Here is a 26,559-nt window from a genome sequence, read left to right as displayed (position 1 = left end):
GATTCTTCCCAGCCAAGCCGACCACTGGTCTAGGCTGACGTTCCTGCTAGCCAACAGCATTTACTATGGGCACAACCAGCCAATTTACAGCCATGCTATCCTCGAAGGAAGGAGTTATCGCCAGCCTGCTGTTTTGCTGCCAATAAAAGGAACTGTGAGTTGTTAAAGAAAATTTCTGTTTGTCCTTGGCCATTAAGGGTTTAACACTTAATACCTGTTGGGGTGATAGACACCTACACTGGGAGTGCCCCGGTGGAATACCATTTAGGCACGCCACCTTTCCCGCTTCTTGCCGGCCCAGGCAGGTACAGATGAGGCCTATAAGAGAACCCAAGGCTTCTGTGACATATGGGGCCTAGCCACCCTATAGCCAGCTATTTCGGGTTCAAGTTACCATTGCTCCAGCATGCTGTCTGCGCTGGCAGGGATGATGCAATTACAGCCCAGGACACTCCGCAGTTATGGAACACCCAAGGGACACTTTGGGTTATGGTTTGAATTAGATGACAGTCCATATTTACAACGTTTTTACACTTCACTTGTCAAAACTGTCAGCAGATGTGAACCACCCACCTTGTGCCAACCAACAAATAGACCTAGACCTTGTAAAAGTTCATCAGCATTCAGTAGACCACTGGTATTGTTGATGGCAAGTAGGACATCAGTAAGTTGCCAAAAAAACGACTAATAAAATTAGATAATAGAGTAATAAATAAAGCATCTGGTGCTGAGTACTGGTAGTAAGTTTGGAAACCTTGGATGGTTTACAAGCTTTTACTCTTTGAAGACAAACTGGGTATACTCAGAGAATAATATGGTGACCCACCTCACCTAACCCATGACTCTATCACTTGACTGGTATATCTGACATCTGAACTCCAATATCAAACTTGACAGAAGTCAGATATCAGATGACAGGGGTTAGAGTCAGGAATCAGAAGCCAGGGGTTAGAAGTCAAGGATCAGATTCAGCAGTCAGAGGTCAGAGCCACTGACCTAGCTGAAATATACAATTATATGACCTTTGACCTGTTTGTGCAGACTAATTTTTTTTTTTGCCTGGTCTGCTCATTTAGGAATCCAAATACTGCTTCCCTTGCCAATTCCAAACTTCTGGATACTAGAAGAGACTGCTCACCACTTGGCTGTTTTTTCTCCAGGCCTTGGGTCTTACTTGAATCACTGTCTTCAGCCCATCCTTATTCAGTGTAACAACCTGGGAAGCTACAGCAAATGGCGGTTCTGGTGAATCCTCCATCCCCAGGGTGCTTCTGTCTCATTACCATATTTTCAAAAGTTGATGTTAGAAGGAAGGAGGCCATGAATAACAAATCTAAGAAGATGACCACAATCACGGTCTATGAGTAACTGCCCCTGGTTTATCATGATGGATTTTGATGGTAGATGTCCTTTAATGTTTCTATAGATAACCCCATTGTTTCCCTTTGTATAACCATCTGCTATGGGGGATGGGATTGTTTTTATCCACACCTTAAAACATTTTTGTTTAATACTTAAGACTGACCTATATTTGGATGCTTCAGGAGACGACAGATTCTTGCTTCACGCTCCAGTTTCTGATGATCTGAAGAAATAAAAGAGACAAAAAGTTGACTATTACACTTGAAGGATGCTCAAGTAACCAATTTAACTACGACATGAAACCTCTCCAGAAGTCCATCCCTTAGAGTAGACCCACTGCGACTTTCTTTGACCCATTATACCTTATCGAAGCTGCCCCCTATGAGCAGACCACCCTTTCAAAAGACCAATTTTCTGTGCAAATTGGGAGGTCTGGTAAAAGAGGTTTTAGTGTACATGATAGGTGCCCTTTTCACTACCTTTGTACATTTAGAAATATCAGTGATAAATTTGTTATGTGTCATCCCATTTTTTGGTTTGCGATATCTTCCCTTGAGAAAACTTAGTTTGTAAATTGTCCAGGTAACACAATGTGACATCAGAAGGAATTGCTATAAATGGCGAATTACAAAGATTCTCAGATATGGATGCATCAATATATGACATAAGTCCAGGGTCGGCTCCAGGTCGACATATCCTCAGTGGGCCCCTTTGCAGTGAACTCATGTGGCGGCATTAAAAATTTGGTAACTAAAACAGTCTCCTGTTCCCTAAAATATTCCCTAGTTTAATATTTATATAACAGCCCCTCATGGTTATTTTATATAAAGCTCCCCTCACCCCCATGGATTCATTAGATACAGCCCCACTCGCCCCCATGGATTCCTTATATACAGCCATATGTGGGCCCCCAGCAACTCTGGGCCCTACACCTGCCCTGGTATGCCCAATGCTGACAGCACCCATATATAAGTCTTTAAGTAAACCAACCACAATGCTGAAGTAGAACTGACAAATGGCCTAAAAAACCTTCCCATGTGACCTCTGTCCTAAGATTGAACCTTTATTTAGGAACAGACAATGTTATCCACAATTAGTCTTCTTTTATCGCCCTCTCTCCCACACATCTGAGTCAATGGATTCCTGGAAGTAGAAATAAACGTTAAAAAATAGGAACCGTCTGCAGTGATCCATAATTGTGTCATGTTTTTTTATTAAGGTTGTTTAGTCATTGAAAGCTCAGGCTTCAAAATTGGTGCCTTTCCCAGATTACAAAAAGAAAATTATGCAGGAATCAAAGTATGATATCATCAGGTACATCTGCTCGAGATTTCATACGGCATTGATCTGAGATGTTTCCCAAAATCTATCACTTAAAAAATAAAGTTTTATGCGGTTCCATTCACATTGGAGCTGAAATATTCCTAGAATGGAATGACCACCGGCTCACTCCTTACACCGATTCCTGATCCCCTACTAAGACATGTTGATATCATGGAGGGGAGGTCCAGGTTCAGGTTCATTAGTGCTGTTTTGGTATGAGCGATGCAAGTCGGACTTCGGCCAGAATTTCAAGCTCACTGTTTCGGGTTCAACCCTGTCAGTAACACCCGTGGTCGTTGCTAGCACTGAGTGTTAACCCATTAAATGCCAGCGGCAACTACAAGATATTTTGCGGGACAATTTGAAGGAAGTGGTTGTATCTCCTAGGAAATCCGTCCAGGTTGCAAGTGCAAAGGCTGCTTAGGAGGAGAAGGGTCCAGCAGGGTGCTGGAACCATTTAAAATGTAAACACCCTTGGTCAGAGCCAGTCGGTAGCGATGAGCGAACTATTTAAATGGGTTTTTCAGCTAGCACCAATTGCGGGTGTTACAGCTCGGGTCCCCTAACTGAACTATTGTTCAAGGTTTGTCCGAACTCGGCAATCCTGAAACGGTCTGCTCATCACTGTTAAGATTAAAGGGAAGGTGGGAAACATGGTTGGGTAAACGTCTTACCCCTGACCAGTGGCAGAATATCTGGACGAGAGCACGACAAACGTCTATCTGCACTCTCTATAAGGAGAACCAACTAAAAATTTTACTAAATTGGTACCGCACCCCTGAGCTCTTACATAGATTTTACCCGTCAGTTCCTAATTTGTGCTGGAGGTGTGGAGGGCCTGACGCTACACTCTTCCATATCTTTTGGAGTTGCCCTGCCCTGATTCATTTTTGGCTGGAGGTCAGGTCCCTTGTTGGAGGGATCCTCAGTGTGCAAGTCCCGCTGGACCCTGAAATCTATATACTCAATCTATATCCCAGCTCTCTTAGGGGTCCGAGTGCCAGGTTGTTCCTACATATAGTTACGGCAGCAAAGTGTTTAATATCATTGAATTGGAGACGGTCCGCCCCTCCATCATTGTTGGAATTATATGCACGACTTCGTGATCTCCGATCAATGGAATATATTACCGCTGTGCTTCGTCACACTTGTGATAAATTCGAAAAGACCTGGACTCAATGGGACGCATATAACGCTAGATTGATTTCCTGATGTTAATGAGTAATTACACTACTTGGGATGCTATCATATTTATGCTGTGCTATAAGAAATACTTATTATATGTGACGGTTGTTACTTGATTTTGTTTTTTGTTCTTTTCTTTCTTGTTTACTATGTTTTGCTACTGTGGAATCCTGTACTCCCCTCGGTTCTTCTATGTACTTTTTCTGCATTTCGATGTATATTTTTGTTTCTATTGAAAAAATACAAAAATAAAGAGTTGATAAAAAAAAAAAAAGATTAAAGGGAACCTGTCACCAGGGACCTCATTTTCACTAAAGACAGATTGTAAAAGCCCATCACACCTGCAGTGCAAATCTGCCTTTCTGCCTTTTCTAATCATTTGCATTACAATAGAATTGTGTTCTATAACTTACCTTGCTCCCTGACAAAATCCTGGGGTAGTCACAGGGGCTGGGCTTTGGTTTGAATGTATTTCAAAAACCACAAGTGACGTGTCTGTGTTACTCCCTCCTCAGAGCTTTGTGCTCCTGTACAGCTCCACCTCCTGCTACTCCTCAGAGGTCACAGCCTGGTGAGCTGACATCAGTGGGGGAGGGAGGAGCTGTACAGGAACACAAAAATGGAGGCAGCCTGCAGCTCAGACAAGTCACATGTTGTTTTTTGAAATGCATCCAAACCAAAGGCCAACCCCTGTGACTACCCCAGGATTTTGTCAGGGTACAAGAGCAAATTTATAACACACAATTATATTGTAATGCAAATGCTTAGAAAAGGCAGTGAGGCAGATTTGCACTGCAGGTGTCATGGGCTTTTACCATCTGTCTTTAGTGAAAATGAGGTCCCTGGTGGCAGGTTCCCTTTAAGATCCAAAAAAGCTCATTCACACTAGAGCTTTTTCCACTGACTTGTAGAGAAGACAATGGGATGCCAATTTAAAAAAAAATCACAAAAACCTTATTCTCAGGTGAATAGTAATTATTGCTTTTTCCTGTGTTTTTGTGAGTATGAAAAAATTTGTAGACCTGATCCTCATTTCTCAGGCACTTGTCTTATTTGATGGAAGTGAGTTCCTTCAGTGGTGCCCCAAGGTGTCATGAAAGGACCACTTTCTTAGCCCAAGTTTAAAAGAACAAGGAACATATTGTGCATTGTGTAAAAGCAACAAAAATACAATTTTCTTCAGCATTTCAAGCGATGTAGAAAAAAAGAAATTAGAGGACCTGTCACCCTCAAAAATGGGTAACCAGCTCCTAGTGCTGAGACAGATGCAGCAGTGTTACAATGCTAGCATATCGGAAACCTCCTAAAACAATAGCAAACACTGCTGAGCTATACACTAGAAATGCCGGACCACTCTCATAGCGGTCCGGTGTATTCAGGAGGGGGCAGGTTTTGGGGCGGAGACTGCCGCATGACGCACAGCAGTACCGCTGACCTATGGAGAGAGCAAGGCGGGAACGACCCCCCCCCCCTTAGGAATACGCCAGACCGCTTTGAGAGCGGTCCGGCATTTCTATTGTACAGCGCAGCGGTGTTTGTTAGCATTATCGGATGTTTCTGAAAACGCTAGCAGTGTAACACTGCTGCGTCTGTTGTAGCACCAGGAGCGGATTACTTTAGTAAGAAGCTCCTAGTGCCATTTTTGAAGGCGGTCTTTAATGAATGGTGGTATTGGCTAGACACCTATAATACGTTAACAGATCTGCCATGTAGCCTAAAGAGGAAGAAGAGGCTTTTTAAAAGTATTTCTGTAAATTAAGGAATAAAAAGTTTTAAAAGAGTAAAAATTTGAATTTAGAATTCAGTACAGAATTTATGTACAAGGAATCAATAAACATACATGATATTTTTTCTGTAATTTTCTATGGTAAAATATAACGCATATTAGCTGTTTTCTTCACTATGGATTTATAAATCATTATTTCCAAAACGCAGCTTCTTCTATATTCAGAGTTTTGGCCGTGTTGAGGTCTCTGGCACTCATCAGCAGTCGGTCTGTAGCGCACATTAGTGAGCACTCCCCCTCCCGTCTATACTTACACTGCACAACTAGTAAATCACCAGTACTAGATTTATACATCTATTTCTCATTTGCCCTTCTTATATACAGTATATAAACTAAGACAGAATTCTATCCCAAAAAAAAGGATTTTATCTATTGAAACTACAAGATGTGGGAAAGTAAAGACTAAGCAATTAATTAGTATTACCCAAAGAGGGGGAGGGGATGTTTCTGAGGGAGAAGGGCAGCAGGATTGAGCCATATCAGACTGAGCTGTTACTGTGAGATGGGGGTGTGGCTGAGGGAGGAGAGAAGCAGGATTGAGCTGTCTGCTGTGAGATGGAAAGGGTGTGGCTCAGGGAGGAGATGGAAGAGGGAGGGTCTGAGGTAGGAGAGTAGCAGGATTAAGCTGTATCAGACTGAGATGTTACTGTACGATGGAGGAAGGAGTGTAGCTGAGGGAGGAGAGCAGCAGGATTGTATTGTATAAGACTGAGCTGTCTGCTTTGAGATGGGAGGTTGGGGCTGAGAGCTGCAGGACTTTCTGGAGCTGGCCGCAGAGGCTTTTGCATGAGAAAAGAAAGGGAGTTGACCATCTGAATTTTAGTCACCTATTTATACATTTTAGAGTGAAAGCATCACAGAAGCTCTGTCTGGCTGAAGGGTAGGAAATTTTAAATATATCCCTATTGGTAAAATGATCTTAGTCTCTTCATAAAAGGCATACACAGAAAAGAAAAAAAATGTTGGAAAAGGCATGCCTTAAAAAAAACCTTCGGCAGTCATCGCTTATTGATTATTTAAGCAATATGGAAACTTTTGTCAGTATAATTTACTAAAAATACCAAGTATTTAAGTACAAAAATAAAATAAATCACCTGAAATGCAGTGAATAATACTCTTCCACTTAAAAAAGTGTTTATTTATTCACAGGAAGAAGGGTAGGAGGTTCCATACCATCTGGGACAAAAGGATCGACTCCTGCTTTACTGCAATCCCCCAAATTCCATCGTAGTCACACTCTCTCATATGTATGGGTCTTTCTTATCCTTGTTTAGTTACACCATTAGATACGGCCCACAGGTGCGTGGTTGGGTGCTTTATGCTGTTTATGTTTCAATTTGTTTGTCGCTATAAGTGCTAAATTTTACTCTTTATGTTTCTATCTCTTTGCCGTGGAGACCATGTGCTGTATCTGCCATGTGCATTGTTTCTCCAAATACCCTTTAATAAAGTTTATTGTTGATTTAAAAAAAAAATAAATCACCTGAAATTTTTCACTTGAAATATCCAAGTAAAATTTGAACAGTTTTGCGTCCATTCTGTGACATTAAGTCATCAATGTAGACTCAATGGGGCAGATTTATCAAGTTGTCTGAAAGTCAGAATATTTCTAGTTGCCCATGGCAACCAATCACGGCTCCACTTTAAAATATTCATGAGCACTGGTATAATGAAAGCTGAGCTGTGATTGGTTGCCATGGGCAACTAGAAATATTCTGACTTTCAGACAGCTTGATAAATCTGCCCCAATGGCTTAATATGCCACTACCAGTTCTAGATGATGTTTCCTCCATGGCTTGGTGTCATGGCATCATCCAGAAAATCAACTTTGAAGTCAGGTGTAAATTGGTTTGAAGAAGTCAAGGAGGCGGAGCGTTTAACACTGAAGTCAAGCTTTCCTTGCCTAAGAACGCCTCCTTTACTGTAATTGATGGTCCTGCATCCAGTGAGATCAGATCTCCTGAACTCTGATTGATGAGGAGGTGCTCTGAGGTGAGGAGAGCTTGACTTCAGTGTTAAACTATCCGCCTCCCTGACATTATACATCTAACTTACATCTCACTTCAAAGTTGATTTTCTGGATGATGCCATTACATGAGAGAAACATGATCTAGAAGCTGTTCAACTACTTGACAACACATTGGTAGTGGTTTATTAGGCCGATTTCTGATGATAGGTTCCCTTTAAAAATGTAACCAGAAGAAGTTTCACGGCCATACTGCTTTGCATTGCTCTAAACAGCGGAGGCATGAAGAATTATGGAATTTACCCTTATTCATCGGGTCGCAGCTGGCATGAGACAGCTGCTCCCAGCATTTTGTGAGTTTAATAATTTACATCATGTTACGCTGCTTGTCTCGCCTGTGGTTATTGTAAAGATTTCAGTGTTCAGTGTCAGAGCATATAAATTTAATACACCTTCAAGTTCATTCAGGAACATCTTGGTCTTGGAAGACCTTTACCCAGGAGAAAGTTATTTGCACCCAATCCCATAATACAAAATCAGAGTTACCAGTATTTACTTTGGTTAATAATCTGGTTCATAATCCATGAACTCTCGGTAGAACTCAAACCAATTCAATTTACCACACCATGAATCAGAGTTGGAATGAACCAGAGGATCTTCAAGTGACCCCCTACCTCAAACATACAATGAGGATAACGTAGGCCTCAATGAAGATAAACCTATTTGAAGGCTACCACAATCTATTTCTGATGGTTTAATGAATGGAGGGTTCCCGAAACCGTTTTATCTGGTGGACCTGATGAACCACTGCTTTGAATGTACCTAAACAAAATACCATCCAAGACCTAATTTCCTTCAACTACCATGAAAATGCATCCTTGTTGTGGCCTTTTGCCCTGGAGGTCAACATCTACCACAAAGAATTCTTGGTTTCTTGTTCCAAACCAAAAACTGATGAAGAATAAGCAAATACAGAAACGGGCCAGTTCAAGGACTGTTTTCGAATCTCTTGCTGCATAGAATGACTATCAATGTAATGGTTAGTATTGCCAATTCAATAGTCATCAATTTTGAGTTGCTTTTAAGGAGACAGTAGGCTTCCTCATCTCCTAGGCCAGTGATGGCAAACCTTTTAGAGTGTCCAAACTACAACCAAAACCTGCACATTTTTCGCAAAGTGCCAATGCGACAATTTAAGCAGTAACTTATTCCTCCCTGCTCTGTCACATGTTTAAATTGTATAGGCACCTGAGGACACCAATACAGTAGAAAGAAGGAGAAGAAGTTGGGATTGTCATTGTAGCTTCCTTCTAGGGTCCTGGGCTGCCTGGGATTGCAAGAGGCCTTGAGTCCTGTTTGGCAAACTCTCCCCTGGAGTGATGGCACGGGTGCCCATATAGAGGGCTCCGAGTGCCACCTCTGGCACCCGTGCCATAGGTTCGCCACCACTGTCCTAGGCCCCAGTCCTTGGCTTTGAATAATGAAGTACCTTTAACTCTCCACCCCTTCCTTACATTGTACAATCCCACTCCCACTATCTCCACAACATTTCCTTGGTTCTCAATAAACTCGTTCTACTAATGACACCAAACACGTTTTCCTGTCATACCTTTCCCACTTCCTAAACGTAATTTCAAAATTATGCAAATTAAGCTCACTGCGCATTAAGATTTTTCTCATGACAGCTGGTGCATACTTATACTACGGTGCCCACTGCCACCTATCAGTGACCCTTTAGACTGATCTTCTGGAGATCTCCTGGAGAAAAAAAGCATAGAAACAAGAAACGTGGTGCAATGGCTTTGCCCCTAATTTGTGATTTTTGAATTACAGTATATTTCTAGATTTTTTGCTCCATATATTGAGGTTTTTCCTCAATATATAGCAAACTGTTTATTCTGGTTACAGGCTTTGTAGTAAGCTGAAACGTATTAGTTTTTTTTTCCTACACCGACTGCATGTTTTTTACATGTTTTCTATGATGGAAGGTCGATAAAGAAGATTGTGATTTTACTATGGAGATGCCCAATAGTGGATTATAATAAAGGCAGTTTGGGCGGTAGAAGCTTTCTAGGGTGCCCATGGTCAGCCACCCACACCACCCACCAAATTTATAATAAGAAGGCACTTCACCCATGAAATCATTTTTAAATCTGTTCCTGCTCTCAATACACATGTACACAAGAGCCATTTCAGGACCTTTGAAGGTCCTCCAATGGTCCTGAAAAATCGCCAATTGAAAGCAGGCAGAAGGGACACATCCTCCATTCCCCAAGAAGCTGATTCTAGTACCAGATGTAGGAAGTGATTCCAGACTTTTAGGGGCTGTAATATTCATATAGCCCAGGGCCCGTGGCCTTAATCCACCCCTGTAGGTGCCACAGCGAGTCATTTTGCTATTGTGGATCTATCCTAGGTGCACTCCATTATTGTAGACTTCACATCCTAGAATTGCCAGGTATAAAACAGATTTTTTCTATTTTTGCTGTTTTTCTGTGTACTGTTTCTCTCCCTAATTTTATTTCTTCCGTCTCCCTATTTTATGCTTTACACTTTATTTTAGAGACCAAAGCTTTTTTTTGTCGTTGTTGCCTGAGATACAATGAAAGGTAATTGCATTAGAGAACAGGCAGCAATCACACAGTGGGACGACGGAGACTTTGCTGAACAATCAGAAGCCATTGTGTGCCCACAGCGCAGTGACTGCATGCTTCTATTGCCAAGAAGAGCTCAACCGAACAAAACCTCGGATGAGACGGCTCCTCATATTATTAAAAACATCATGCCAAAATGTTGTATCCACTTAAAAAACTATTTGTAAAAACATTCACTATCGTCTTATAGAAGTCAAAAAATGAGAAAAGTCATCGAGCATGAGCACAAACAATAATCCCTTGAAGAAGGCTTTTCTAATGAAACGCGTGGGAGGTGGGAAGTGGCTGAGTCTGTTAATGGCTGACGTCAGGAATGACCTGGGGTACCAATTAAACTGTTGACCCCTTACCTACCCAAACTGCTGGTTGGAAAACAAAAACATGTTACCCAAATAGCAAAGATAGTTACTTCGGTAAATATCATAATAAGAGATCTAATGGTGTAGGACACCAAAAAGTACTTCTGAAAAAGTCCCAGGACCACCTCTCCTGAAGCTCTTTCAGCCCAAAAATCTAGAAGTCCTTGAAGGAATATGTGAAGATTGCTCCCTCATCTTAAATGTATAAACTAATACTACAGTACCTACTCATTGGTGGAATACTCCTTAATTAGTTTTTATATTTCAATCCCCTAGTGATGTTTAAGCAATAAAGATCATTTTTAACCCCTTACGTCAGAATTTTACTCAATTTTATTGTTGTTTTAGCTCCTATCACTCAGTGATTGTCATTGTAAAATTCCAGTGTGGGCGGGGACTCTCTAAGTAGACACTTCATGATTCCTCTAGTGCTGTGAGATGCTGTGTGTTGACAATGTGCTTAGAATTTCTGAACACTCTACTAACATCTGACAGAGATGAGACAGATCAGACATAAGAAATGATGAGATCCATGAGAGGGATATAAAACACATTGGGGCACATTTACTTACCCAGTCCGGAGGAGATACTGAAAGTGCATTGTCCGAAGACAACTCACTGTGCCGCGATTCTAGAAGATCGTGCGCCCGATTTGGTGAATGTGTTGCCTCCCTGATCAGGTCCGCCAGAGTTCACCATCTTCCTCCCGGTGTATTTAAGTGCATGGCTTGCGGCACAATTTTTAAGTTAAATCCTGCGGTTTGTCCGAATATGTCGGATCGTCCGACAGCCCGCCGCCCGATTTCTGTCGCATGAAAGCCGGGACCGATACGCCAAAATCTGATCACGTGCCACACAATCCCCTTCTAAATGCCTGTCCCGGCAGCGCAATCCCCAAAAAGTCAGAAAACCTGAAATATGCCCGCAGGACCCTTAGTAAATAGTACTATAAACCATACATTATAGTCGGGGGGCTGGCACAGCCTTTGCTCTGTGACCCACCGGCTTCTAGTTACGCCACTGTTCAGACGATCTTTTTCTAATGTGAGTAATGCAAAGCCCAGGTCACCATTTGTAGTTGGTTTCTGCCCAAGCTAATGGATCAGCTACTTGAAGAGGGGATCCCATACGTTGTGTAGCTGCAGGGCCTGGTATGGCAGCTCATGCGCATTACCTCGGATCCATAGCAGCAGGGGCTCCTGATCAATAGGATTTCACTATAATCCTGACACTTTTAATTGCTGTGAGATTAGACATCACATCATTGTCACTTTTCAGTAAATGTGATGTTTTCTAACCATTTGCTAATTACATCGCATCAGATTGAATAGTAATATTTGTCTAGGATCAGGAGGAGACCAGGAACAAGCTGACAGCCCCAGCCCAACGATGGCAGCAGGAACTGAGGCTGTCATGGCCATCTGTTATTCCATGACTTGTATTCACCTTGGACCTGATCTGTCGCTTATAAAAGCCAATAGCTGTATATTTAAAGGTAGCTAAGTGGTGAATTAAAGGGGAATTGTGCTTGTTGGATGAAGTAGCAAATACTGAGAGAATTACGGCACAATTTGCACCAAAGCACTGGCATGCATGCCTTGCACCACAATTATTACATTCTTGGCCAATTATATGATGACAAAGAGCTGGAGTCCAGTTTCTTACACTATACTAGCTTCTCATACGACAGTCCAGGATTGCAGGATCTGTCTTGCCATCCTGCCTGGCGGTATGTCCCGGGACATAAACTCTATTAGAATCATCTGGACACCAATAACGTCTCATAGAGTGATAATGCTGTCAGCTCTCTGCATTATCACTGTGCCTCTGCTGCCTCTGTGTACAGGGGCCCGGAAGGCACAAAATGATGATGGTATTCAACTGCCACCTTCAGAGCAACACACAGCAATATCAGGAGAGGGGATTGAGGAGAGGTGAATATCTTTGATGTTTATTTTATTTATATAGGAAGATAAGGGTCCACAATATTAGGGGGAGCTGCTGGAATGGCCTCAATATGAAGAGGAGCATGATATAAGGTGGAGCTACTGTGGTTGGGCCTATTATGAGGGTGGCTTTTGAAGGCCACAATATGAGGGGGAGCTGCTGAGGGGGTCACAATATGAGGGGGAGCTGCTGGGGGGTCACAATATGAGGGGGAGCTGCTGGGGAGCACAATATCAGGCGGAGCTATGGGATGCACAATATCAGGTGGCAACAGTTTGAGTGGGAGATGGGAGGTAACTTAGGGTGGAATTATACTGTGTGGGGTGGAGTAATGAGCAGACCAAAGGCCAAAACATTTTTCGCAACACGCCATGCTTGGTGCATCTTTTGTATTTAAGTTACTGGTTTGGTTATGATCCCACATCATGTCACTAGACCTCTTGTGACATCGATGTAGAGGAGGGTGCCTTATTTAAGCTAGCACTGGAAGCATAGTTTTCCTTTTCCCACCCTGGAAACGTATTTGCGTATTCCTTACCCAGATTCCATCGTAGGCAGGCCTAAGCGTTTATGCCACCTGAGAAGACCTGGATAGTAGACCTCAAGTCAAAAACCATACTTTTCATGAAATAAGTGATAAGTATATATGTATATACATTTGTGCTGTGTTGACCTTTGCCACAACTTGTAGTATTTTGCCCTGTTATATACTTTCAGTATCTCACCTAGGGACAACACACATTTTTTGTGTTTTCTGTTTTTTGTTGTGTAAGACTTGAAATGAAATGAGGTGATGAGGTGATGAAATGATGTTCAAGAATAGGCAGAAATGCAGGTTTTCAATTTACAAGTTGTCGAAGTGTCAAGTTCTGATAGACCTGTGAACGTAAATCCTTGAAATCACACTGGTGGCCAGTCAGGGAATAGGAAGGAGATGGGATATGACAAGCATTTTATGTGAATTATTCCAAATATATCTTATAGATTTTGTCGAAATAATATATTAATACCACAAAGTCTACTGATAAGCAGCCCGGCATGTGTGATCATGGGCCAGGATTGCTACTGGTCCGATAACCATTCCTGATAGGACTCATTAGGAGTAATACTGGGGCTAACGAGTCTCTTACTTCTAATGAGCGTATTATTGGACACCCTACAGACTCTCATTGCAGACGGATGGGTGTATTACTTGAAATTATTAGAACTAATTTGCATCTTATTGAAATTTCCTGCTAAGATTTATAGTCCTAAATCTCATATTTTCTTTTGATTGCCATGACAATACTTCGCTTTCTCTTGCAAAGTTAAAGAAATTTATGCAATGCTTTATTGAAATAGTCGTGTGTAGATGTTCTCTGGCCTATCTTCAGGAGATACTATCTGTCCAGTAGTGAGAAGTTATTTGGCCTGTTGAGAGGATATGTCATCTGGCCGGTCTTGAGTGATCTGGCCTGATTTTATAAGATAGTCTCTGGCCTGTCCTGAGCCGTGTTATCAGAGATGCTATCTGGCCTGTTGTGATAAGATGTCATCCGGCCAGTCGTGAGAAGATGCTATCTGGTCTGTCATGAGGAGAAGAGATGTTCTCATGCTTGTCATAAGATATTAGGTGGTTTTGATAAGACTTTTTCTGGCCTGTCATGAGGAGATGTTTTCGGGCAGGTCGTGAGATGATATCTGGCTTGTTGTGATGATGTGATGTATCTAGACCATCGTGACATGTCTTCACATTAGGCCATTCCTGGTCAATTCTGAGAAATTAGCAAGTCTTTAGATGTATCTGTCTATCTGGTCATAAAGAGATGTTATTTGGTCTGAGTTGATATGATGTCATATAGACTTTCGTGATGTGATGTTATCTGGCTTGTCATAATGAGAGATGATTGAGATGTCTAGAGATGCTATCTGGTCTATCATGAGCAAATGGTCTCTGGCCTGTCATGAGGTGATGTTTTCTGGCCTGTCATGAGGAGATGTTATCTGGGTTGGTGTTATGAGATGTTCTCTGTGCTGCCATGAGGAGATGTTATCTCGGTTGGTGTTATGAGATGTTCTCTGTGCTGTCATGAGGAGATGCTTTCTGGCCTCTCATGAGATGATATCTGGCTTGTTGTGGGAACATGTATCTGGACTGTCCTGATGAGATGTTCTCTGGCCTGTTGTAGTGAGTTGTTATCTTGACTGTCACAACAACAAATTTATAGGCTTGGTGTTAATTTTGACTTTAAAGGAGCTCAGGAGCTTATCCACAAAACCGTGTTCAGTATACAGGCCCTGTGCCTGTGTTTACGGTCCATAGGATGACAGCTTAAGAGCTCCACTCAACCCATTAATGATCATTGAAAGTGCCCAGCTGACCCGTGCATCACTGCACCTTGAACATGCACAATAGACCTCAATGGGAGCCATGAGATACCCGTAATTTGTGCTGCTAGCTCAAGGCCCCCAAAAATATGGTTGTATATATCCGGCCTTATAATGTTTTGTGCAACCTTTGAACACCCGAATGGAAAGTTGCAAACATCTGAAACGTCAACATTGTGCCATTTTGCTGCACATAAAATTTGGAATTTAAAGTGATCAAAAGGTCATACCCCCAAATGGTAACAATACAAAGGACACCTTACACAGGTCTGTACATTGAAGTACCGTATATACTCGTGTATAAGCTGAGTTTTTCAGCACATTTTTTTGCTTGAGTCAATAAAAAAAATAAACTTATATACTCACCCTCCGCGGCCCGATGTTTACCGCGGCTCCCCGCGGCAGGAACGCGGCCATATTATCTTCCTGGCCGGCGCATACTATGATGTCATCAGTGGCAGTGCTGGCTGTATACTACAGGGGGGGCTGAGTGGACTGGCAGTATACTACTGGGGGCAGGCTGGGCTGGAAGTATACTACTGGGGGCAGGCTGGGCTGGCTGTATACTACTGGGGGCAGGCTGGGCTGGCTGTATACTACAGGGGGGGCTGGGTGGACTGGCTGTATACTACTGGGGGCAGGCTGGGCTGGAAGTATACGACTGGGGGCAGGCTGGGCTGGCTGTATACTACTGGGGGCAGGCTGGGCTGGCTGTATACTACAGGGGGGGCTGGGTGGACTGGCAGTATACTACTGGGGGCAGGCTGGGCTGGAAGTATACTACTGGGGGCAGGCTGGGCTGACTGTATACTACTGGGGACAGGCTGGGCTGGCTGTATACTACTGGGGGCAGGCTGGGCTGGCTGTATACTGCTGGGGGCAGGCTGGGCTGGCTGTATACTACTGGGGGCAGGCTGGGCTGGCTGTATACTACTGGGGGCAGGCTGGGCTGGAAGTATACTACTGGGGGCAGGCTGGGCTGACTGTATAAAACAGGGGGCAGGATGGGCTGGGCTGTATACTACTGGGGGCAGGCTGACTGTATACTACTGGGGGCAGGCTGGGCTGGCTGTATACTACAGGGGGCAGGCTGGGCTGGCTGTATACTACTGGGGGCAGGCTAGGCTGGCTGTATATTACAGGGGGCAGGCTGGGCTGGCTGTATACTACAGGGGGCAGGCTAAGATGGCTGTATACTACAGGGCGCAGGCTGGGTTGGCTGTATACTACTGGGGGCAGGCTGGGCTGGCTGTACACTGCATGGGGGCTGGGCTAGCTGTATACTACAGGGGGCAGGCTGGATGTATACTACTGGGAGCTGGCTGGCTATATACTACTGGGGGCTTGCTGGCTATATACTGGGGGAGGCTGTGACCAATGCATTTCCCACCCTTGGCTTATACTCGAGTCAATAGGTTTTCACAGTTTTGGTGGTAAAATTAGGGGTCTTTGTTTATATTTGAGTATATATGGTATTAAAAAGTTCTTAGCACCAGAAAAAAAAAATTGGTACAAAAAGTTTTAATTTTTAAAAATCTATTAAAACATAATACAACCTATATAAATTTGGTATCTCTGGGATCATAACGATACAGAGAATCATTTTTAAGTAATGGAGCTAATATAATCTTAAAACACTGTGACAGGATTGAAAGGTATTGACTTGTGGCCAATCACCAGGCTCCCTGAAGTTGTTATTACCTCTCTCTTTCCATTTTGCATGTATATTATACATTGTTCATATTATATGATGCCATACATACTGTGGTGGCATCTGCTCATCCAGATGAAGTAACGTTACTGTTAGCACAATAAATCGGGAGGAGGGGCAACACGGGGAGATACTGATATGTTATGCAAAGTTCTACATGTCTGCTGACTAAACCAAAAATTGAAGAAGAATACAACATAAAAGATTCTAGAATTATCAGTGTAGCATCGTGTTCACTTTTTAGGAGATCTTATCTTATCTACCTCAAAATCTGATCCATTACTCCATTATAAGGATCTCAGACTTTGTCCCTTTGGATCTGCAACAAAGGGCCTTCGTTTTCTACCATGGATTAACCTCATACAATGAGGTCACCTGTGGTGGTGGCAAACCGTAAGAACTCAGGCAAAATAAAGAGAGGCACCTATTCCTATGGGTGGTACCATCATTGATATGAAGTTGAGAGAAGTTTGCACAGGATTTATCAGTGACTGTAGTTTATGGACAAAGTTCACCTACTATGCATGAATTTGCTCAAGTCAAAGAACACGTCATCTCTATACCACAGATTTCTATAGGCCATCAATGGGGAACCTTTTAGAGATTGGGTGCCCAAACTAAAACCAAAACCCACTTATTTATCAGAAAGTGCCAACATAGCACTTTAATCAGTAACTTATTGCTCCCTGCTCTGTCATAGCTTTCAGCCGTATCAGGGTCCTGAGGACACCAATACAGTAGGTCCCCTGAACAGGAAGAATTGTTGCAATTAGAGCAGGAGCCACAATGATAATCCAGATCTGTCCACACCTTCCCACTCATCCTGTAGTTCTGGGCAGTGCTGTCGCGGCAAGTCCTGGACTGTGTGGCACTGCATGAAGATACCCCTGTTATAGGCCATATGACTGCTGTAAAGCATATACCCAACTGCTGTTAACAGAAGGGAATACATGCTTAGGCAAGATGGACACTCTCCAAATCATCTAAATCTACAAAACATATGTACAGATTTGAAAAAAAAAAGGATTTAGAATCATATTTCCGGGAATCAAGCACTAAACCTGGAGGCATCCATGGACTTTATGTCTGATGACATAAAAATAATTTTAACGTTATGGTAGTCATTGGACTTCCACTGGTGCTGGTGCTGGAAAACCATCCAGGTGGAATTGATTTCAAGGGTCAAATGACAGAAGGTCAAAAGAAATAAAGACAGTTATCCTAGCATCAAAATCAATCATAGTAGATCCTGCCTTCCCATGGGGGTCCTGTCCAGGACTCTAACCATGATCACAGTATACGGCTTAGGACTATAAGGAGCAGGCACTCCTGTCATCACAAATGGTTACTTCAGATCCCTGCACAGTCTTCAGACCAGGAAATATGAATGACAAATGTTCCGTATTTCATGGCTCTAACAAGGCCTGGGTTTCTATATTGTATGGGTCTGTAGTAGGCAAGGGTGCACCATCTGCAACAACCCTGCCGATGCATAGAGTGGGTAGTTGTTGCGGATAGTTCCCTCTCCCTGTTAGGAGCTGCCTAGGGAGACTGATCACCTCGCTAGGAATCCTATTTACTTATTATGGGTTATGTTAGTTTTCGATTGCCTAAAATTTAAAGGGGTATTCTCACTTGGCATATTCATATTTAGTTTAATTCATCTACCATACATATACTTTTTTTCAATTGGGTGCTACTAAGAAGATGTACCTAAGTGAAGATAATTTACCATAAACATAGCTATGTTGTCGCTTAGAAACTAGATGCCCTTGGATACGACCACCTCTACACTCTGGCAGCAAAGCCTGACTTGCGCTTTTGAGTCACCCGACCACCTGGACTCAGCATTCATTACCACAGGGCAGCTGTGGGACATGCAGTAACTCCCAAAAACTATTTGTTTCTTTTGCAATCACTCCAGCAGCCGTGGTTGTGTCCAAGGACAACGATCTAATTTCTAATTTATAAATGACTACATTTATGTGAAATAATCTGATGATTTTAATAACATCCAATTGAAGAAATCTATATATATGGCAAATGAATGCTATGAAATGTCTACACCCAGATGAGAATACCTCTTTAATTTTTAACATTCATTTTAGTTTTTTTATCCAAATAAAAAAGCTGTGTACATACCTGACCTAAAGGTCCCTATTTGTGCTGTGCTAAGGGATCTATTTCATGGGGTAATTACAATATAACTCTTGTACCGATTCAGCTCTCACCCCCTTGTTGTCTCTCTATCAGTTACATCTCATCTTCTCCATCACGGTGACACATGTGCCCTCTCCTGCCCCACATTCAGTTTTTTTTTAATTAGTTTTCCACAGATAGGATCTAGATTTATTCCATATGGAGCCGTGACCTTATCTATCCGTGGCAGCCAGGAAGAAATAAAGGTTTGCACCCCCGCACTCACCTCGAGCTGAAAGCTTCTTGGTGTTAATGATTTTTGCTGCATACTCCTGACCAGATAAAACTTTCACGCATCTGCGGACAATGGAGAAAGCTCCCCTAGGGAAGAGAAAGGCAGCGCAGTCAATATTCAGTTATCATACATAGAAAAGTCAGCAGAAATCACGGATGGCAACAGGAATTATACAGATGGAATGTTGCAAAACTTTGACGACTCTGGAAAAGTTTTTCAATTTTTCTACATATAAAGGGGGTGTCTTTAATATTTGTTATAGGGGAAGGCTCCTCACTTCTCCGGAGGCACCTTAGTTCCATCACAGCTGCTCTGGGCTTCACATTTATTCACATGACTCTTAGCCCTGGGGACCAGAACATGCGCACAGGAACCAAGACGCCCCCAGAGAGGTTTATAATGTATATTTTCACTATTTTTACACCAAACCATCACTACTAATATTTAACAACCCTTGGATAGTTTTTATTACTATTTAGAATCATTTTGTTACATAAACACCAGGAAAATTCATTCTTGTTCACCTGTTGAGTTTGGTGTTGCAGCTCAGCTCTATTCTCCCAATTTTTTGACCATACAATATTACAAATACTCTATCAACGCTTAATCAGTATAACATTGGGGCAGATTTACTTACCCGGCCCATTCGCGATCCAGCGGCGCCTTCTCTGCGCTGGATTCGGGTCTGGCCGGGATTTATTAAGGTAGTTCCTCCGCTGTCCACCAGGTGGCGCTGCTGCGCTGAAGAGCATTGGAACGCACTGGAATACACCGAGCCGGGCCGAGTGAAGGTAAGTGCAATTTTCGCGACACATTTTTTTTTTTAAATGCGGTGGTTTTTCCGAATCCGTCGGGTTTTCGTTCGGCCACGCCCCCCGATTTCCGTTGCGTGCATGCCGGCGCCGATACGCCACAATCCGATCACGTGCGCCAAAATCCCGGGGCAATTCAGGGGAAATCGGCGCAAATCGGAAATATTCGGGTAACACGTCGGGAAAACGCGAATCGGGCCCTTAGTAAATGACCCCCATTGTCTACATTGATACACAACTGTATACCTCTCAGTAGGGGATTACTTTATGGGGCTGCTCACTTTCGTCGGACTGTTCGTCAGTTTTGGGATTTGCGCAGGTTTGACAGGTATTTAACAGGGGGGGTGCGCTGGGATTGTGCCGCACGCGATGGGTTTGTGGCGAGGCTGTGCCGGCTTCCATGCAACATAAATCGGGGGGCGGGCTGTCGGACGATCTGTCTGATTTGGACTAAGTGTGGGATTTAAGATTTAAATTGTGTTGCAAGACAATGCACTCACATGCACCAGGAAGAAGAAGGTGAACTCCGGGGACCTGAGAGGGGAAGCGACACATGCAGGATATCGGGCGCACGATCTTAGTGAATTGCGACACAGTGTATGATTGGCGGACAATGAACTTTAGGTGAACTCCAAGGATTGGGTAAGTAAATCTCCCTCTATGTGCTATTACTAACTACATTGCATAAGGTACATAGTGATCTGTAATAATTGACATAGCCCATGGACATGATTGATTCTTACTCATAGATGGCGCAGTTACTCATAGATCCAGGTACAATGACTGTGGTAATCATCTTATATTTGTTATCGATGACCACCTCCCTTCTAAAATCTATTTTTAAAATTATGCTAATGAGCCAGAAGGGAGTAGGATGACGGTCCGGGAGAGAAGCAGCGCCTCGGACCGCCCCCTCACGAATACGCCCGACCGCTTACAGTCGGTTTTCCATTGTACAGTGCTGCCGTGTTTGTTAGCGTTATCGGAGTTTTCCTATAACGCTAGCAGTGTAACACTGCGGCGTCTGTTGCAGCACTAGGAGCTGCTTACTTTAGTTTTTAGAGGTGACAGGTCCTCTTTAAGTATTGATGGGGTTTACTTATTAATACATCTTATTCTTTGTCTACAGAATAGGGGAAATACCATGGATTGATGGAGGTCCAACTCCTACTCTGAAGAATAGGTATCTCTTTTACTATTATCTCTCTTGCTGATAAAGAGGAGGCACACTGACTATTTTTATGGTACAGGTGGAGATAAAAAATTTAATAATCCCAAAAAGGGAAATAGTTTTTTTTGCCATGGTCAAATGATGACCATCCTATCACTCAAATGGGTTTTAAAGGGACCCCTTTGCCTTTGTTCAGTGAAAGGGCATTGGCGGGAAGGGGTTAATTCTCTCATCCTATTCTCACTGTCTTATACATAAATATGTAGAAGCCAAGGAAGGCATCTCTGCCTACTATGCCAATGTGACCCGCAGGAGAACTGCCAGCGCGGGTTATACCTTACACATGATGAATTGTATCAAATGTAGAACAATTTACCCCTAAAGTCTATTATTCACGGAGGAGATAAATATAGAGCATGACCCCCGGGAATATAATGATATAGTGTGCGTCAAGCAGAAACTGTACACTTTAATGAACAATGGTTTAAGGGGATGTATATTTAGAGGTTTTTCCAATGAATTATGTCCATTTTAAGTAAGATCAGAGGGGGTTGTGCTATAGCAATGCCAAGTAGTATGAGCTCTATGTATACATGTCCTATAGACTCCTTATACTGTATATTATGTACATTATGTATATTATATACAAATATAACATTGATATATGCGCCTATATGGACAGTCCTGTAGGGGGCACCACTATAAATCTCAAAATCAGTTGTACTTTGTCCAAGTCTTGTTCTAAAACATGTATGTTCTATGGTCACTAATGTCCCCTTCACTACCCTAGATCGTAAAGGTCTTGCTGAAACCTCTTTAACAGGGGCGTAACGACAGTGGTAACAACCATAGTGGCCACTTTTGGCCAACAGTGTCAGGGGGCCCCGTAATCTAGTCTATTTGGTGTGTATATGCTGTATGTGTGCGTATTGTTTATATACTCAATGGGGCACATTTATTAAGTGTCCGCACATTGCATTTCCGTTGGGTTTCCCGACTATTTCCGTTTTGTGCCGCATTTAACAGGGGTTTTTGGCGCACAAGAGCCAGTTTTGGCGCAATCGCAGCAACTTTCATGCATAACAAATTGGGGGACAGTTGGACAGTCCGGATCGGGGATCGCGACAGGACCGGGTAAGTAAATGTGCCCCAATGTGTTTGTATATGCTGTGGGGCAGATTTACTTAACCGATCCATTCGCAATCCAGCGGCGCTTTTTCCGACGCTGATTTGGGTTCTGCCGGGATTCACTAAGGTCGTGCGCCCGATGTCCACTAGGTGTTGCTGCTGCGCTGAAGTCCGCCGGAGTTCACCTTCTTTGTCTAGGTGTATGTGAGTGCTGTTTTGGCAACAACATTTTTTTTTTTAATTCCGCAGTTTCAACGGATTCCCCCCCCCACACACACACACACAATTTCTGCCGCGTGAAATCCGGCGCCAATGAGCCACAATCCGATCGCGTGTGCCAAAATCCCGGGGCAATTTGGTGCAAATCGGAAAATTCGGGAAACCCGGCTGAAAAACGTGATTCGGACCCTTAGTAAATGTGCCCCTGTATGTCTGTATATTGTATGTATGGGTTTGGTGTGTATATACTGGTTGTGAGTGAATATGCTGTATGTCTGTATATTGTATGCATATGTAGTATGTGTGTATATGTGATGTGTATATGATGCATGTGTCTATATGGTACTGTATGCATGGGTGTATATTCTTTATGTATGTATATGTGCTGTGTGTATACTGTATGTATGTTTATGCTATATGTGTGTATATGGTGTGTATATGCTGAACATATATGTATATCAATGTGCGTGAGCGTAACATGTGTGAGTATTTAAATATTGTTGTCTGCACTGCCATCCTTCTGCAAAACCATAAATCCTTTATTTCTTTGTCACAGTGAAAGCCATAAAACCAGCATGAATCAGGAGCAGTTCACACATCTGATACGTTTTTGATCCTTTCGGATCGTGTTAAGCGGACCCGATCCCACAATTTTTGAGCCTATGCCGAACATTGTAGATTCAGGTCCCAGAACCTGGAGTTCAGACAGACGTTCAGGTTCAACATTCAGGCTTAACCCCTGCTGGTAACACCCAGGGGCAGTGCTGTCACTGGGGCGAACGGTCGGGTTTGGCCAAACTAAGCGAACCAGAACCTTTATTTACAATATTGCTTTTATTGAGCGCAAAAATATCATAACTTATGGGAGCAAACATTGATGTTGATCCAGGGAGTTATTGGAGTCTATGGGAAACAGAATTGTAGTGTTTTTTTTGCCTTCCTCTGGATCAACACTGAAGGTTTGTAGGTTTCTTTTGATGGACCCCATGTTATTCTGATACTTTATTTGGAGAAAGACTAGAACTTCATGCATATGTATATATTTACTGATGAGGAGCAAAAATGCTGAAGCTGCTTTCTCCAGTTATTGGTAGCCCTGGGACTAAATAAAGTGTCTCAGTTTCCATACGTTGGAAGATTGTCCTTATCTCATTACCAGTTTTCATCCTGGACCTGTCCAATTTCTTTGAAACGGAAGATTGGAGCAGCTGGTCCTGACACATGCCCTGGAAATTGTGGCCTTAGTAACAGAAATCGATTGTTTGGAATAAAGAGTTATGATGGTGCCGGTCTGAAAAAGTCTTTCGTTCTGAGCGTCTAATTGCTGGCTTCATCTCAAAATATCCATCTGTCTAGAAAATAAGGCATGAAGCGGATCTGTTTCATCTTAGAGAGCCCCTCACCATTATCTGTTCTCAGCAGTACTGGGTTTTGAGGTTGAATTCTAAGTAGGACAAGCCCAAGGCATCTGGCCATGAAATAGCCTGAAATATCTGAAAGCAAGGCTTGGCCAAACTGGAGAACTTATGATGACCAGATGGATGGGAATCAAAATGGAGACAAGAGAGACAGATTACTCTCCAGTGAAGGAGATGCAAATGTTCATACATATTGAGATGGAACATTGGACAAGCCACCAACAATGCCAGAGCTTAGTTAGATTAAAGGGGTATTCTCGTCTGGACACTCACATTCAGTTTCATTAATCTTCCATATATAAACATTTCTTCAATTAGATGTTATTAAAAAAAATGTTCCTGTGTGAAGATAATTTCTCATAAATGTAGTCATTTTGTCCCTTAGAAACGAGATGGCTTCCTTGGATACGGCCACCTCTGCCTGAGAGATTGCACAGATAAACAAAAAGGTTTTGTATATGAAATGTCCGGGAGTAACTGCAGGTTCTACAGCCGTCCTGTGGTAATGATTGCTGAATCCAGGACTCTATAGCCCAAGTCTGGCCACCGCTGCCAGAGCGTGACGTGGTCGTATCCGAGGAAGCTATCTGGTTTCTAAGGGACCACATGACTACATTTATAGGAAATTATCTTCACACAGGAACATTTTTTTTAATAACATCCAATTAAAGAAATGTTTATATATGGAAGATTAGTGAAACTGAATGTGAGTGCCCAGACGAGAATACCCCTTTAAATAACAGTGAGTTATTTCTCTAAGCTGTGGTGGATATTTGTGGCACCTTACCCAATGGTGGCAGATTCCTGAATAATGTTTACAACAGAATTTTGCTAACCCTGGCCTCTGCTTGTTTTCTGACTATGTTGCCTTCTGCCCTGTTCGTTCCTCACACTGGTGTCTATTGACCTAGATGGGTCGGCCATCACTAAACTGATTCTTCTTCAGCTTTTTCTAAGGAACCTGGAGGTTCCACCTGCTGGTGCATGCCAGGGGACCTCTTGGACATTGTCTTTGGTAAGAGTCAGGGGCGTAACTTGAGGGGGTGCAGAGGGTGCGACCGCAACTGGGCCCATGAGGCATAGGGGCCCATAAGGTATCACATTCCCATATGACAGTGATGGCAAACCTTTTAGAGGCCGAGTGCCCAAACTACAACAAAGACCCACTTATTTATCGCAAAGTGCCAGCACAGAAATGTAATTTGTGATTTATACTCCCTTCTCTGTTACTGTTTTCATTGATACCTGCCCCTGAGGACACCAATAAAGCAGAAAATAGTCCCAGGTAGAGCTGTCACTTTAAAATAGCTCTGGGTACAGCAAGTCCTGGGCTGTCTGGGACTGCAGGAAGATACCTGGAGTCATTTCTGGTGATGGCCTGAGTGCCCACAGAAAGGGCTCTGAGTGCCACCTCTGGCACCAGTGCCATAGGTTAGCCATCACTGCCATATGAGAAGACTAGTACTATAAAACATACATTATAGTCATGGGGCCTGGCACAGACTTTGCACTGGGACCCTGCAGATTACGCAACTGGTAATAGTTTAGTGGAACTGGGGGTCTATACTTTGTTACATGGTGAAAGTCTGTAGGAGAGACAGAATACAGTGATAGCCTTGAGCAATATAGCTGGTATCTATAGCCAGGACCTATTCACATAAGTAAACTTGTAAAACTGAGTAATCTGATGTGTTTATGTGACGTATTAAATACCTAAGTAAGCAGGGCTGCACTACTCATGAGACGAGTTGAGCCTCTTGCCTCAGGCAACAACACCTGCAGCAAGATACAGGGCAACACAATGGGGCACAATCAACTGCTATAAAGCAGGAACTGAGACCTAAAAATAGTGTCTCTTGTAACCTGATGCTAGTTATTGAGACAATAACGCCGCAGGCAGCAGAGAGTTTAGATACATCCCTGCAAGTCAGCCACGTGAACTGTGTTCAACACAACTCCTCAGAGTACCTCCAAAAGAAGATGGCTACATCCCATCTTCTCACACAGCCAACCAGTACCATGCCGTCTACTGATGAGGAGAAAAAAATGCTGAACAATCTGTCTACAGATGAGTGTCTCTGATTTGGTTGGTATTCCAGGGCTCTTTAATAGGTCAGGCATTGACTCACAGAATAGCTTCCTATGAACGGTAGTGTAATATGAGCTTTCCTGCTTTTAAGGGACAGCTACTATATGATCACTCAAATATATGGCCAATAGGACAGACCAGGGTCGGCTCCAGGTTTCATGTCCTTGGGCGACAGAGCCTCAGTGGGCCCCTTTGCAGTAAACTCACGTGGTGGCATTAAAAATTCAAAAACAGTTTCCTGTTCCCTAATTTATCAATTTAACAGCCCCCTCATGGTTATTTTATATAAGCCCCCTCACACCCTATGGAATCAGTAGGAAAAGTACCCCTTTACCCCCTTGGATTCCTTATTATACAGCCTTATGTGGGCCCCCCCAGCAGCTTTGGGCCCTTACCCAGGTGTGCCTAGTGATGGCGCCGACCCTGGGACAGACAGCCCTATCTTCAATGTTATTTCTTGAGGATCTACATTGACAGGGTAGACGCATGACTGTACATGAATCCGTTCTGGCAAAATTTGTGATTGCTAATTGGCAACCAGTCTTTCTCTACTTGGCAGATCGGCCCATAATCAGCCACCAGGCCTTGGCTAAGCGCCAGACGTACTGAATAATTGTGTGACAACCGA

The 26,559-nt window shown here is 43.0% G+C and overlaps 1 protein-coding gene across 3 annotated transcripts in view; it reads right to left on the bottom strand.

Annotated features, from left to right (window-relative positions):
- Positions 1 to 26,559, bottom strand: part of CAMK2A (calcium/calmodulin dependent protein kinase II alpha) — a 145,379-nt gene that overhangs the window by 88,099 nt on the left and 30,721 nt on the right. For all 3 annotated transcript variants that reach the window (XM_072145595.1, XM_072145593.1, XM_072145594.1), the window contains exons 2-3: positions 19,086 to 19,180; positions 1,526 to 1,585 (exon numbers count right to left, since the gene is read on the bottom strand). In XM_072145595.1, the coding sequence (XP_072001696.1) occupies positions 1,526 to 1,585; positions 19,086 to 19,180 (155 nt within the window). The remainder of the gene's footprint in view (positions 1 to 1,525; positions 1,586 to 19,085; positions 19,181 to 26,559) is intronic.

The sequence above is a fragment of the Engystomops pustulosus genome, chromosome 4 (genome assembly GCF_040894005.1).
Source record: "Engystomops pustulosus chromosome 4, aEngPut4.maternal, whole genome shotgun sequence".
NCBI classification, from domain to species: domain Eukaryota; kingdom Metazoa; phylum Chordata; class Amphibia; order Anura; family Leptodactylidae; genus Engystomops; species Engystomops pustulosus.
Note: the sequence above shows the minus strand (reverse complement) of the source record. Positions and strands in the feature narration are given on the sequence as shown.